The sequence below is a fragment of the Perna viridis genome, chromosome 7, assembly GCF_037379345.1.
Source record: "Perna viridis isolate PV_CMFRI_1.1 ecotype Kerala chromosome 7, ASM3737934v1, whole genome shotgun sequence".
Lineage (NCBI taxonomy): Eukaryota > Metazoa > Mollusca > Bivalvia > Mytilida > Mytilidae > Perna > Perna viridis.
The window spans coordinates 33,381,920-33,396,134 of NC_142451.1; the positions used below are offsets into that span (position 1 = coordinate 33,381,920).

The following is a 14,215-nucleotide window of genomic DNA, read 5'->3' on the forward strand; positions in this document are numbered from 1 at the left end:
GTTTTATCAATAAATAATAATATATATTGTGGTTGTCTTGTTTATTGACCACCTTTACGTTGTGTGTATTTATAAGTAAAACCATGTGTTTCTCATCTATAAATAGTCAAGTAATTTTCTGACCTTTCTATGAAAAAGGTTTTTACCTGGATGAGCATCAATACACAAACTGATAATGTAAATATGAAAACACTTCTTTCATTCACACTTTATTTAACAAAATAATTATGACTGGCCACGACATATTGACAAAATAACAGCTGCATTAGCAAAAAGAAACATATTTTATTATTTACCTGATTAACTCGTACTAATTTGTAAATAAAACACTGCCATTTGCTGTTCAAACAATCCGATAACAAGGTAACATTTTACTTTCATACCTATCACCAGCAAAATTCTCTATGCAATAAACTGAAATGCACCTCCAAGGGCTATGCAAATAAGCGATTTTTTTCCCTAATAGAATAATAGGAAATGGTTTTGTGCAGGAGAAAATTATGCTAATAACCGAAATATACAATAAAGCGATATGCAATTAAGTGGAGTTGACTAGTAAGTCATTACTGGATCCATTTTTGTAAAGTGTATCAAGTTTGGAATGATAATAGTTTCATATCATATTGTGCACTAAATGTAGTGATATAATGCCCAGAATTAATACTGCTTTTCAGTTTATTAGTATAGGGAGAGATATCGTGCGCATTCATGTTGATTGTTCATTGAAAAAAAATAAGGAGATTTGAATACATGTACTTTCAATTTCATGAAAATCAATGTTATCATGTACATTTTTGTACAATATTACTATGCGACAAAAAAATGGAGGGGTATTGTTTTGGCATGTTCTTCTGACTTCAAGAAAATGATACTCTCTACACATGTCTAACTAAAATTCATTCCTGAACTTCTCACCAAATCATCAACATCCTACTATACTTACTTGATAAATCTTCTTTCACATTGTATGTCTTTGTGCTACCTCTGTAATTCTTGGATCCCCTCAATAAACTTTTACTTTCACCAGGACTAGACAACATTAACTGCAGATTGTCTTTTTTTCTGCCAGGTATGTCTTCTAACAAAGTCTGACAGCCTACTAACCTACAAGAATTAATTATCATGGTTAATAAAATGTTTTGGTTGTCCACACAACTATATTTTACAATTTTACCAGGCATTTATTTGGTTATAATGTCATCAACGGCCTGTGTACATGAATGTTAAGATGTCTGAAATATGAATGGCTTATAAATCATTGTTGGAAATGATGTTGGTAATTCAGAATGACTGTTTGAATTCTTAACGCAGGCATAAAAAGGTGTTCTAGGAAATTTGGCAAATTTCAATAGGCTGAGATATGGCCAGGTATTATCAATGAAATCTTAATTTGAATATATATACTCTGTCCATTGTAGGGAAAGCCTCCAATAATATTGTAATTAGCTATTCTCAGGCTAAATTTAGTCTCTCATATGAAGTCTGCTTGAATTCTAAAGCAAAAATAGTTTGACAAGTGTAAGTGTAATAGAAAAGGCTATCTCAAATAATTCCTGAAAAGTTTTTACTCACTAAAAAAAGGACATGACTTACCTAACTTCAAGTTTCCCAGTAATAGCAGCAGATTTTGAGAACATTGAGGTTTCAGATTTTCTATTGTTTGTTTTGATCAACGGAGATGATGAGTAAGCAGCATTAAGTTCTTGTTGTAAAATTTGTAATTTGGCAGATTTAGGTTCAAGTTCTTCACAACGCTTTTCTAGTGAGATTCTTAACAGTTCCAGCTTTTGACTTGATTCTGACATAGTTGACTGTGCCTAACAAAAGTTCAAATAAATGTTAGCTGTCGTACAGAATAAACTGTCAGTACAGTCGAACCTCGTTCAGTCAAAGTCGAAGGGACCATGCAAAAATGTTCGAGTTATCTGAGGTTCGAGTAATCCGAGGTCAAGGATAAACCAGATATACTAGAAATTTGGTCCATGATTGTTTCTGTTGTTACATAATTTGTTGTGCTTGTACATGTACATGTACTTCACTTTACACGGTACTTCGTAATGTCAAGCGTTTCATATCGGAAGATTTTTTTTTGTATGTTGTATATCATGTTTGAAATACTGAACGGCACCGAGTGTTTTAGTGAAATTTCCTTTTTATTTTTTCTATATCAAAAATGTTATAGTTCATAACATGCTGCTTTGTTTGATTCACAATTAGGAGTATCATCAAACCATGTGCTCTACAATAATACGATAAAATTTCAAACTGACAAGCGAAATGAATGTAGTCATTGAAATACCCTAACTATCATCTGTTGGATGTTTCATAAAATAGTTAGATACCATTACAATGCATCTGTATTTTTATAAAAATTTTCAAAATACAGTCAAACCTCAGTAGCTCGAACTCCAAGGGACCACTGAAATGTGTTTGAGTTATCGGGAGTTCGAGAAATTGAAGTTCGTATATTTCTGGATTTTTTTCAGTGCCGATCCGAGTTCGACTTTATCGTTAGAAATTGCCTTCTTCCTACGAAGTTTTGTTAGTTTGTAGATCTTTTTCGTTTGCTTTCGGAAGATTATGTTATTTGTGGACATTAAAAATGCTGTGTATGCTTTTAAAAATGTTCAGTGTTCAAGTTCTTTGGTCAATAATTTGTTTTCATCCGATTTTCTTTCATGCTTTTATCATACCGACTTTGGAACATTCTCGAACTTTAATCAGTGTTATGTTAAAGATCAAAACTACCTAATTAGTGATGACTTAAATTTTACCTGTAATTAACTAAAATGACACTGATAAATGATAGGGTTTCAGTTTTTCACACCATTTATTACCCAAGCTGACAAAATTGCTGACGAGTTCGAGTTAGTGAGGGTTATTCTCCAAGATTTATTACCGAACAGACCGACTAGTCAGTTCGAGTGTTCGAGAAATCGAAGTTCGAGAAATCCAAGGTTATTTATATTGATTATATAGGAGAAAATTTTGGTACTTTGAATTGTGTTTCGAGAAATCCCAGGTGTTCGAGCCATCCGAGTTTGAACGAGTGAAGTTTGACTGTATCAAAATATCCGATGTCACTGTTAGTATAAATTCCCACATATTATTAATAAAATTCGTTTCTATTAACAACACGTGCAATTTTAAATTAATTAAATAAACAAATCAAACCATACTGAGTGTCAACAAATTAATTTTAAAAGCCACGCTAACTGTTGTTAAAACACACTTCAATCATGGTTTGTAATAAAGCAATCAGTTTTCTGACTAATTAGTTGACTTCGAGACATCAGGGTTAATTAACCTTGAAGTCCTATCGAGGGGACTGATTGATTACCTAGAGTTATCAGAGGTTTCGATTTATCCAAGTTCGAGTCATCCGAGGTAAAATTGTATTGGGGTAAGGGGAGTTTTGCTGGGACTTCGTAATTACTTCGAGTTATCCGAGACTTCAACTAATCCTAGTTCGACACATCGAGGTTCGACTGTATACAGCCAGAGGTGCCACACATAAGAATCATATGGTTTTCAATATATGATAATCATGTTTTTCACAAACATATGATTAACATATGTTTCCAAGCCAAAGTTAACATATAAGAATCATATGACTATCACATTTGGCAGTGCAGAGAGTATAAAAACAATAAATATAACCCTAAAGATCACTGAATGTAATTCTACCGTGCAAAGACTGAGTAGCACTCTTCATGACAGCTTGTAGGTTTTAACATTTTTTTTTCTGTATTTGATATATTAACTGATTTGAGTATGTACAATATTTTATTATAGCTTAAATTTTTTATATGACTTAAAAAATCAAACGAGACATAAGTTTCAAACTCAACATAAACAAAAAGTGGAAATTGATGAAATTGGAAGTAAACATAGAGTAAAAAGAGAAAAGTAATGGTAAAATCTGGATTTGAAAAATCAGAACAAAATCATATCAGTTAAAAACACACAAAATTCCAATACCTCTTTAAGAGCCTTGCTATCAGGAGATTTCGAGGTCTGTAACAACTTAAGGACATTCTTAGCTCCCTCAGAAACAGCAGACTCAATCTTTAAATGATGTCTCAGTTCCTCTATCCTCAATTCAAGAGGCGATAATACTTCACATCTTTGGCTTGCTGTCATATAACAAGTTAAATACATAAGTCTATGTTTCAAATACAATTCAATACATTAATATACTTTAATTTAAAAAATAAATGTCATTATTTGGGAAAGCTGTTGTGATATTTGTACGTTAAATGCCATTCTAATGTTTTATTAAGAAAATCAAACATCAGTTACTGTGAAGATTCCACATTACAATTTTAAATCAAAACTAATTACAAGACATACATATGAAACCTTTTTACCCAGTATAAGCTCAGAAACTGAGACAAAGCTTATAATGTTTAACATGGTATTAGTACATGCATTACAAATATACGCCATGTCAAACAAAATATCTAACATACTGTACACATGTGATTATCAGACATGACTACAAAACCAGCAAAAAAAATGGAAATTGATGAAATCTGGAGTCAACATACAGTAAAAAAAAAAATAAATAAAAATCTGGATTTGAAAAAGTTTAATTCTATTTCATAAAGGGGAGCACTGGGGGGGTGAGTGGGAAATCATGTCTAATTCATATAGTAAAATATGAAAGTATTCTGCCTAGTGTAAGTTTAAAATCAGATGTCAACAAGATTGTTTGTGGAGAAATGAATGGATAAGGGGACAGCACAAATGATATAATATGTACATGACTCTGTGTTATTTTAATGTTGTTATTTTTGTAGCCAGAAAAGGAAGATGAGAACAGAACAAGTCAAATTAATTAAAATGTTCTTTTTTAACCCTTACAATGCTGGAACCGTATATATACAGTCATGGGCTGCTTTCCCATTTTTGGGTTCTGGCAATTTTATTTTTAGCTTTAGAAGCCAATTTGATTTCATATGCAAGCAGAGTGAATGTACTTTAAAATGAGCCTATATTATAGTGTTTTAGCAAAATTAGAGACCTGACAGCTAAACAAGAGGTCATGAGTTAAGAAGGCCACAAAAAATTGTAATTTGTTTTAGGGATAGGGCTCAATTCTCGGCCACTAACAACAGCAGAATGGATCCATAGTACTTCATTTCACCTGGTTTCTATAGAACAATGATGTCTCACACAATGTCAAACCCATATACTAACCACTTCCGGTTTTAGGCAAATCAAGCCAAAAACAGAAAAAATCTGGGCACCCCTGATGTAATGAACAACTTTTGGCTTAAATTACTATCAGAGGGAACAAGCTTTGGAATAATTGCACTTTTGACACTCTTACCCCTGGTGAGCACCACATCTGGTGAAATATGAGCTAAAATGACCAAACATAACCATTTTCAGGCAACAGACCCATTTTCCCACGCATGCCCATCCATCCTCCCCACCCCGTGATCACCTACCTTTATTTTATATAAAACTATCAGCATAAGCACCATGATGCGACTAATTTGCATATAATTTGCATATGTTTGCAATATATTGAAATCTAGACATTTTTTTCAAACAATTCAGCATGGTGAGTGTTAATAAAATACATATTTCTTAATTTTTTCTTAATACATAACCACTTTTGCTTCCATTAACTACTGGACAAAACTATGATCTTTATAATTGGTTACCATCTTCACATGATGCATCTTGAGCAACTTTTAACATCTGCATTCGTATGATTTCCATTTTAGTTTTAGCATCCATTAACATCTGTTGAGCTTCTGCTAGCATCTTCTTGTCACGGAAACTACCATGACTGTACATAGCTATCATATTCTCAGCTCCTTGTTTTACCTACAAACCAATATTGCTCTGTTGGTTAAGCATTTTATGACAGAAATCACGTTCAGCAAAGTACAATGTAACAAATGTACATGTCCTCCAACATGACAATATTTTTTTTGTTCATGTTACATCAAGTCATGTATTAAATAAGCTGCTATATTTCATGATCATTTTCGTCTGAAGATATTTTAATTATTTTAATATAAGTTTCAAAGCTTTTTATTTTTTTATTTTCCAATAATTTATTTTAAAATAAAAAGGTAGGGATTCTGTGTTTGATAATCTTTTTAGTCTTATATTCAAACTCCTGTGTTATAAAAAAAAAAAAAAAACCCAACTGTTTTAATTTTCAAGATTGAACATTTCCTTTGTCAGATCATTTGGGTGAGAAGAGGAAGTAGGTCCACAAAAAATATGGACCTATGGATAAATATTATGCAGGGTTTTAGCTAGGATTTTGAGGGCTTTAGTCACTTTTGCAAAGAGCATGAACGACATTTACGGGCAGCAGAATTTTGTAAATAGTCAATAGTATCATAAACTAAAGACATAAAAACTTAAATATATTCACTTTAAGTTTAGAGATACAGGCATAACAATAAATACAATAAATGTTACGACAAAATAACTATTATTTTCTATAAGAAAACATGTGTTACTTAATAAAATAAAATAGTTACTATTAGAAAAATAGTAAAATAGAAATTTTGTTTACATCCTGACAAAGCTTTGATGCATTCAGTCTAAAAATAGCTACTATTTGACATAAGCTACTATTATGATATGACCTGACACTCAACTAATAAGAGAAAATCCTCCTGTCCTTTGCCAAACACCACACCCCAAAATCCCTCTTCAACCTAAAACACCTCAAAATCAGAAGGATAGAGACAGATCTTAAGAAGAGGATTGACTGATGAAACCTTGAGTCTGTTCCTAAGATAGGTCTTGATCAGATAGTACCTACTAAATCCCCTCTCAGTCACCAGAAGATAATGCAGAAACTAGACAGATAGAAAGGAGGTTGGCCACATTAGCATAGTCAACTGTAGAATGTTGCACTCTGTAAGCGGTTGCTGCGTGATATCTAACTGCTGGGTGGTAATTTTTTAGTGACCTTTGACCCCAGATCATGAGTAGAATTGAAGATTTTTGTAATCATTGTGATTTCGTTTCAAGAAGAAAAAAGAATCGTAAAATAAATTTTAATTGTTGTTTAATACTTTCTTACTGTTCGTTATTGCATTAAAATTAATTGAAATCCATGAGATGACAAGTCACACATTGGAGACATTGTTTTTGTGTGCATTTAAATTTCTAAAAATAGACAGCCATATATATATATATATATATATATATATGTTGCGAGGTTCGCGAAGGGTTTGTTTTTATATGGGAGTAAAATTGGCCCGTATCCATTAAAGATCGAAATCGTTTAACACCACTAATCCTTAAAATAAGGATATATATAAGTTATATTTTAAGTCATATTTAAACGCAGAAATGTCTCGAGTCAACTCAAGGCTTTTTTCGGCGGTTGAAAACAACCGGCTGAAGTTGAGTGAGAACCCTGGGATTATCTTTTGTGGTCCTAATGATCAAACAATTGATTAATTGTTCTTACTTAAAGGATTATTAACGATGCACACATCAGGGATGCCAGGTTAACAACAATAGAATGTATTTCATACCTGGTTGACCAGGTAATTACCAAGCTTGGGGTCATAAACTTGTCAGAGCCAGGTGAAATTATGTAACTTTCGATTGACAGTTTTTAACAACATTTTTATTTCAGGTGACAAAAATTTATCTGAAATACTTTTTGAACGGAATTTTTTTTTATACACTTTTCAAATTTTAAGGGATGAAAACGATCTAAAACATTTTCGTCATTTATGAAATCATTTCGTAAATGGCGAAAATGACGAGCGTTAGCTAAATCACTGTATTATGTATACTGTCTCATTCATACTGTGAATCTAAAATTGCATACAGCATACCTTATTTTCTATTTCTAACTGTTTCTGTAAGTTGATCAACCTTTGTGTAACTGGACTGTTGTCAGAAGGACCACCATCTTTGGTATCAGGTGACTTCAATGTATCTAAGGGAAAATACATATGTTTCCAGTGTGAAATGCAACAAACATATACCTACATATGTACTTTAATTCTAACAATAATTGTACATTTATGATTCATAGAACTTACAATGAATTAATAATTTCCAATCTGAAATTTCTACCTGAAGTAGCAGACATACATGTAAAGAATGATACAAGGCACATTTATAATTCTCATTCCAAGGTCATTTGATAGTTTTTGATGCAATGGATCAACAGATGATACATGTAAATTGAACAAAGCAATAATTTTTTAATAATTACACGAAACAATAGCAACAAGATAAATTTCTCTCTCTCAATTTTCTTAGGATTGATTGAATATAGTTAAATGTCCTATAGCAGGAATTTCAAGCATCTCAGGATGAGAATGATCAACCAATTGAACAGACCCTGCATTGTACTAGTATGACATGCTCAGCCGGATCTTTAATGTGCTAGCTCACAGTAGCAACAGTCCACAGGTAGCCAAGCCACCCTGCTATAACACACTATTCTGACTTTGAGCAAATCAGTCGTCACTCTATCCCCTCAAATACTGAGTGCTAAGCAGAGAAGCATTGACTTCCAGCTTTGGTAAGACCTGGTCAATGAACCAAGACCTCAAACACACCAGCTGAATACACTAAATGGAGACTATAGAGGCAGCAAATTTCTTCAGATTTTGTTGAAAAAGCAACACTTTAAAAGATAAACAATATGTTGTACTAAGAATAATGAGATGCAGCATGGAATAGCCATCTTTAATGAGTAGTAATTAATTTTAAGAGAATTTCATGATACTATTTCTTGACTTTAGGTAGACAAGAAGGATCTTAATATTAGCAGAATCATTCAATTGCACCATTTGGAATCAAGACAGAAATTATATATCTGTTGTCATTTTGAAAAGTAGGAGGGACACTCCACTGTTCTATATATGGTTAGCTGGGACACTGCCATAAAGACCTCCTCAAAACCACTTCAAGAGCTTAAAATTCAACTCTCCATAAAAGATTATCACTTATTTACAACATAAGATGTGAGATGTTTTACTTGATGATCCTTTAACAAAGTGTTAGTTTTCCTATACACTGTATGAAATTTAATCTGAACTTCTCAACTTCCTACAATGTAAAGCAGGAAGAATAATGAAATTTGTAAATGTCAAAGTTAAAACTACCATAAAATGTGTACATGTACTTGACAACACCAAATCTGTTATAAATTACTTCCTTTTTCTGATAACCTACCAGCCATTGATTCCATATGTGTATGACTATTTGACATCAACAAATTAGAATTTATTTCTTGAAGTTCACTTTGAAGTTCCTTTAGTTTTGAGTTAGCCTTTTTGACAATAGTGTTGACATCAGACAAGCTTTTCTTGTCTGTTGTGGCTTCTTTCAGTTTTTCAGCACCTTCTTTGATCTTCATTTCTTTCCTTATTTCCTTTTTGAGATTTTCCCTCAGTTCTTCTAGCTTTAACTGAAGCTCTTCTTCAGTGAGGTTAGGATTGAACCCATATCTTTGATATATATCATGGTAGGAGTTCCTTTTGGCACCTCCCTGAAGAAAAAAAAATCCATTCTTTAAAAACAATCATACAATATAATGTATAACTATTCTTTAGCATCTTTACATTGTTTCTGCTTCAAAAAAAGACAAGTGACATTGTTGTGATAAACATCATTAACATTTATGTTAAAAAGAAAAAAAAACATAAATTCACCATGAAAGGGAAAAAATATTATGACAAAAATAAATATGTCCTGCTACCAAAACTACCCTAGTTTTTTCCTTTTACTCAATGTACAATGTTCTTGAAAAATAAAATGATTTCCCTACCTATGTACCCTATTTTTTTCTTGCTGGTAGCAGGAAACAAGATTATTTTTTTTTTTGCCTTACAAATGATTATGAATTAATGCTACTGAATCTTTGAGTATATGCTAAGCACTAAACATGCACATGTAGACTTTGTACAGTATGGAACAACTAAATCCTAACAATCTACATGTAGAAATTTATTAAAAATATCTTTATCTATTTTTTAAAGACTTGTTGACCCTTACCCACCTTTAACTAACCACCATACAAATTTCCCCTGTGGTAAAAGTATTCCACAATCACTGAAGTAGAGTTCATGAAGTACGATAATGATTATACATGAACTATAAAAACCTGATACTGAACACTGTTATCAACAGTCTATAAAATCTTACTTCATTCAATGTATTACTGTAAATACATGTTACTCAAAAAATGTGCATGTAGAGGTTAAATATGTTGTACATATTACTTTTAACATGGTATATGTAGAGTTTAACGTATATGTTAGTATATGTTATTTCCCGTTGGGGTTCACTGCTTAGTAATGATGAAACATGTAATTATAGAAGTCATAAAATGATCAATTTTTAGCTTGGTGATGTACAGCACACATACTTCTGAGAAGTTCTCATTAATCAGATGACTTGCATCAACAGTATGACTGCAGATTCCATTGTAAACACATGTTATGCAAAACTTATCTCTTACAAGTTATATGACAAGCAGTACAATTACTGAATTTACTTAAAAGATCTGTCTAACCTGAATTCAATTGTTGCATTCTGATAGTAAAACACAGAAAGTTACTGCATCTCTAGTTTTCTGTGGTGTTTATTTCAATTCTAAGCAGTTGTAAATTTCACAAAAAGGTGTACTGGTAAGTATTAAATTGATTGCCAGTTCTACTAGAACATGCAAATGTACTGTCAAGGCAAAATTCACAATAAATTTTACACTTATGATTTTGTGTGAAAATGATTGGGGATTAGTAAGCACACTTGCAAGATAAACAGTTGAAGATACATTTGAACATGTGCTCTTTTTGAAAAATTGAAGTTATACATAATACAAGCAAGGTTGAAATAGTTCCTATAAAAGAAATTTCTTTCAAATCTGTACAAAAGAAACTGAAGGTATATTCAGAGTAAAGTGAAACAAATTAATTCACTAAATGAGTGAAACATAAGATATGATTGAGGAAGTTATGGTAATGTAGAAGGTGCCAGGATGCATTTGAATAATAGGACTATTTGCATTTCTCATATTAAAGAAAACAGATAACAATAACAAGGAATTTATCTTTAAAAGTCCTCACATTGTTTGGTTATCTGACCTTGAAGTTTAAACAAGCCATTGTCAATCACTAAAAGCAATTAACCAGGTGACAAAAATCAATCAAATCCCTACATTTCATTCAAGTGCTGTAATTTCAAAAGTAAATTAGGGTTGATATCTTGACAGTCATTTAATCTGTGTACAAATTAAATGAAGTCAGGTAACTTTTGTTGTCTATAACTCAGTGTCTCAGAATTTATCCATAGTGGAAAAAAGAAGTGAAGTACATTACAAGGACGGTTCTGTGAAAAGAGAAAACATAAAATGTACCAGTACATTAAACTTTATGGAAGTTACACACTGCTTTTAAAGCAGTAAAGGGAAACCACTGATTCAACTTCAAGCACAGGTTTGGTTTTACAGTGAAAATTGTGTAAACAAGACTTTTAAAGTCCTTTCATATCAATTTTGAACTTCAAACCTTGGTAAACCAAATACCTGTCTAAACCAAACCAATTTCAAAAGGTTTAGACAGGTTTCATTGTAACAGGATTGTGTTCACTGCACTGAAGTTTCCAACAACAAAAACAAACACACATTAGTTATCAAGAAAAAGGAAATCTAGATATGCTAGAGACAAGTATGGACTGCAAGTCTGTCTGTGATATAACAATTCTAAAATCCTTTAATAACAAACTGACAAAAAGGTGTAAACGGGATGAGCACACCTAAACATGAACTTATATATCCATACAAAAATCAAAACTTTACTTCACTGAACAGGAACATATTTAATCCCTATCAAAGCAACTTAAAAGAACACACTTCCTACTGTCTACCTAAAACAGAGGGGTGCAGCAACCTCAATTAATAATTTGATACTTCTCATATGATACTGAAAACATTTCAATTTCACTACTTTCTCTGTGACTAGATAAGCACAAAAAAGAACCTATAAATTGATTTTTAACACTAAACAACACTTAACAATTTTTGAAACCCAGAAACATTTGCATAAATGTTCAGTTCACAAAATCCTCGAAAATTTATATGTTTGCAGTATGTTAACCCCATAAATTACTTGGTAGACAAAATTGATATTGATGTAACAAACTAGTTTAGCTTGATTGGTTACCAATAACAGACAGAAACGGAAGGATTACACTCCAATTTTTAGCAATAGACAGTAAGACCATGGTGATTCTACATAATACATCTATTGAATAAAATTGATGGAATATAAATGGATTTTTCCATGAACTTATATCTTCAGACATCCTAACCTCAACTAGTTACTACATGTACTTCACAATATAATTCTTGTTCTAAAGTAATTTTATAGGCACATGTACATGTAAGTAATAAAATGCATACATTCATGGATTCATATTGTATATTTTGCCACAGATGGTTTTTGGCTTTTGTTATAAAATATAATACTTTTTTTAAAGGTAGCAATTCAATCTGATACAAACTTTTAAAAGAAAAAAAATTTCAAAGATCTTCTCAGGTATTATTTTATGTATTTTCAAGCAAGGTTGTTTTTTTTTTGTCAAATTCACTCTTTTCCAAAATTTTCCAGTTTTGTTGGAACCCTGAATAGAATCTTAGTATTTCACTGTAAGATGTCAAACTGGTCTGCTAGTATGTACATGTACTGGTATACCACAATTCAACTGCAAAACTAAATGCACATTTTCCCAAAGGCAAAGATACCATCTCAGATACATCATGACATAACATGGCATGTAAAACCCATGTGAAATTGCATGAAAACATATGCCAGGCAATAAGTACATTTCAAACATATATATACATGCATGTAAATGTACCAATTCATTTTTTATCATATTCTAAAGGAGCCACTTTCTGTCATTTCATGTAAAAATGTACATGTATGTTTTGGTAAGTAAATCTGTAAATAGTCATGTTAAAGGTTTAACTGTAATTTTTGGGACTATGTCACTATTTTGTAAAAACAATAAAACCTTGGTTATAATACATCCTCCCAAGTCAGGGTTTTGAGTCCACCCTCGTTCCCTCAAACCCCTGACATCACTCATTCATATTTAGCAGGTATCGTCCAACGCAATCTAGTGAGTTACCTAAATTTAACCCAGATCCAAAATCCAATCAAATCACTCGTAATAGAAACTCTTCGATATAACTTACAAAATGGCTCCATACACATAACATCATTTTTTTCGCTAAAGACTCTAAACAGAATCTACAGTAATCATTTTTTGGTAATATTGAATCATTTGTGACATCTTATGACCATCAGTTACTTGTATCATTGTTTCCCTTTCCACAGACATTTTATGTCAAATCAAGTTTCATTGGTGCTTTGCACCCAGAGAAGCAACCAATCGGAATTGGCTGGACGATACCCGCTAAATATGAATGAGTGATGTCAGGGGTTTGAGGGAGCGAGGATGGACTCAAAACCCTGACTTGGGAGGATGGTTATAATAATGCTGATTAGATATACTATTTTATATAAACGAAATACAAAGTCAAACCAAGAGCAACACAGTGGGTCATATGAGCCATGAACCCTTAACTTAGAATATAAATCTAATTTATTACAACAATCATAAGAAATTATTATTAGTACTGCATTGTATATTATACTAAGTTTCTACCCACAAAATAAAGAAAATTAAATGAAAACAGTACCCTAACACAAAGCTAGAAATTTGAGATTCAGTGATAAGGATTAAAATTTTGCCACTGGATAACGGTCCCTTCATGGCAAATAAATTGGCCATACCCAAAACACAATGTAACAAAATTGAAACATGAAATTTTCTCTATATAGTAACTTCATACAAGGCATAAACCCTGATGGGTAAATGCAATGCAATATAGTATAAAATATGCACACACACACACACAAAACAAAAAAAAATTGATGAATGCATACATTGAAAAACGTATGATCAAGATGCAGTTTCAGAAAATGCAACCATTACCAAATGTGTTTATTTTGCTTGAAATTGATACTATGGGATCGATTTTGAATCTCTTTGGGGCTTAATGTATTATTCTGATCACATGTACCATACCGTCATCTGTACTGTACCAGCTTTGGTATCATTGCCATTGACATTATCATTTACAACTGGTACACATACATTTTGCTCGTCAGAATTACCATCCTACTTTGATATT

General features: G+C 32.1%; 1 protein-coding gene across 1 annotated transcript in view; it reads right to left on the reverse strand.

Moving 5' to 3' along the window:
• LOC148612382 (serine/threonine-protein kinase N2-like) overlaps positions 1-14,215 on the reverse strand; it is a 35,558-nt gene that overhangs the window by 15,095 nt on the left and 6,248 nt on the right. Inside the window, exons 2-7 of the mRNA XM_088593763.1 lie at positions 9,187-9,502; positions 7,833-7,936; positions 5,676-5,841; positions 3,982-4,136; positions 1,594-1,817; positions 944-1,104 (exon numbers count right to left, since the gene is read on the reverse strand). Of these exons, the coding sequence (XP_088449889.1) occupies positions 944-1,104; positions 1,594-1,817; positions 3,982-4,136; positions 5,676-5,841; positions 7,833-7,936; positions 9,187-9,502 (1,126 nt within the window). The remainder of the gene's footprint in view (positions 1-943; positions 1,105-1,593; positions 1,818-3,981; positions 4,137-5,675; positions 5,842-7,832; positions 7,937-9,186; positions 9,503-14,215) is intronic.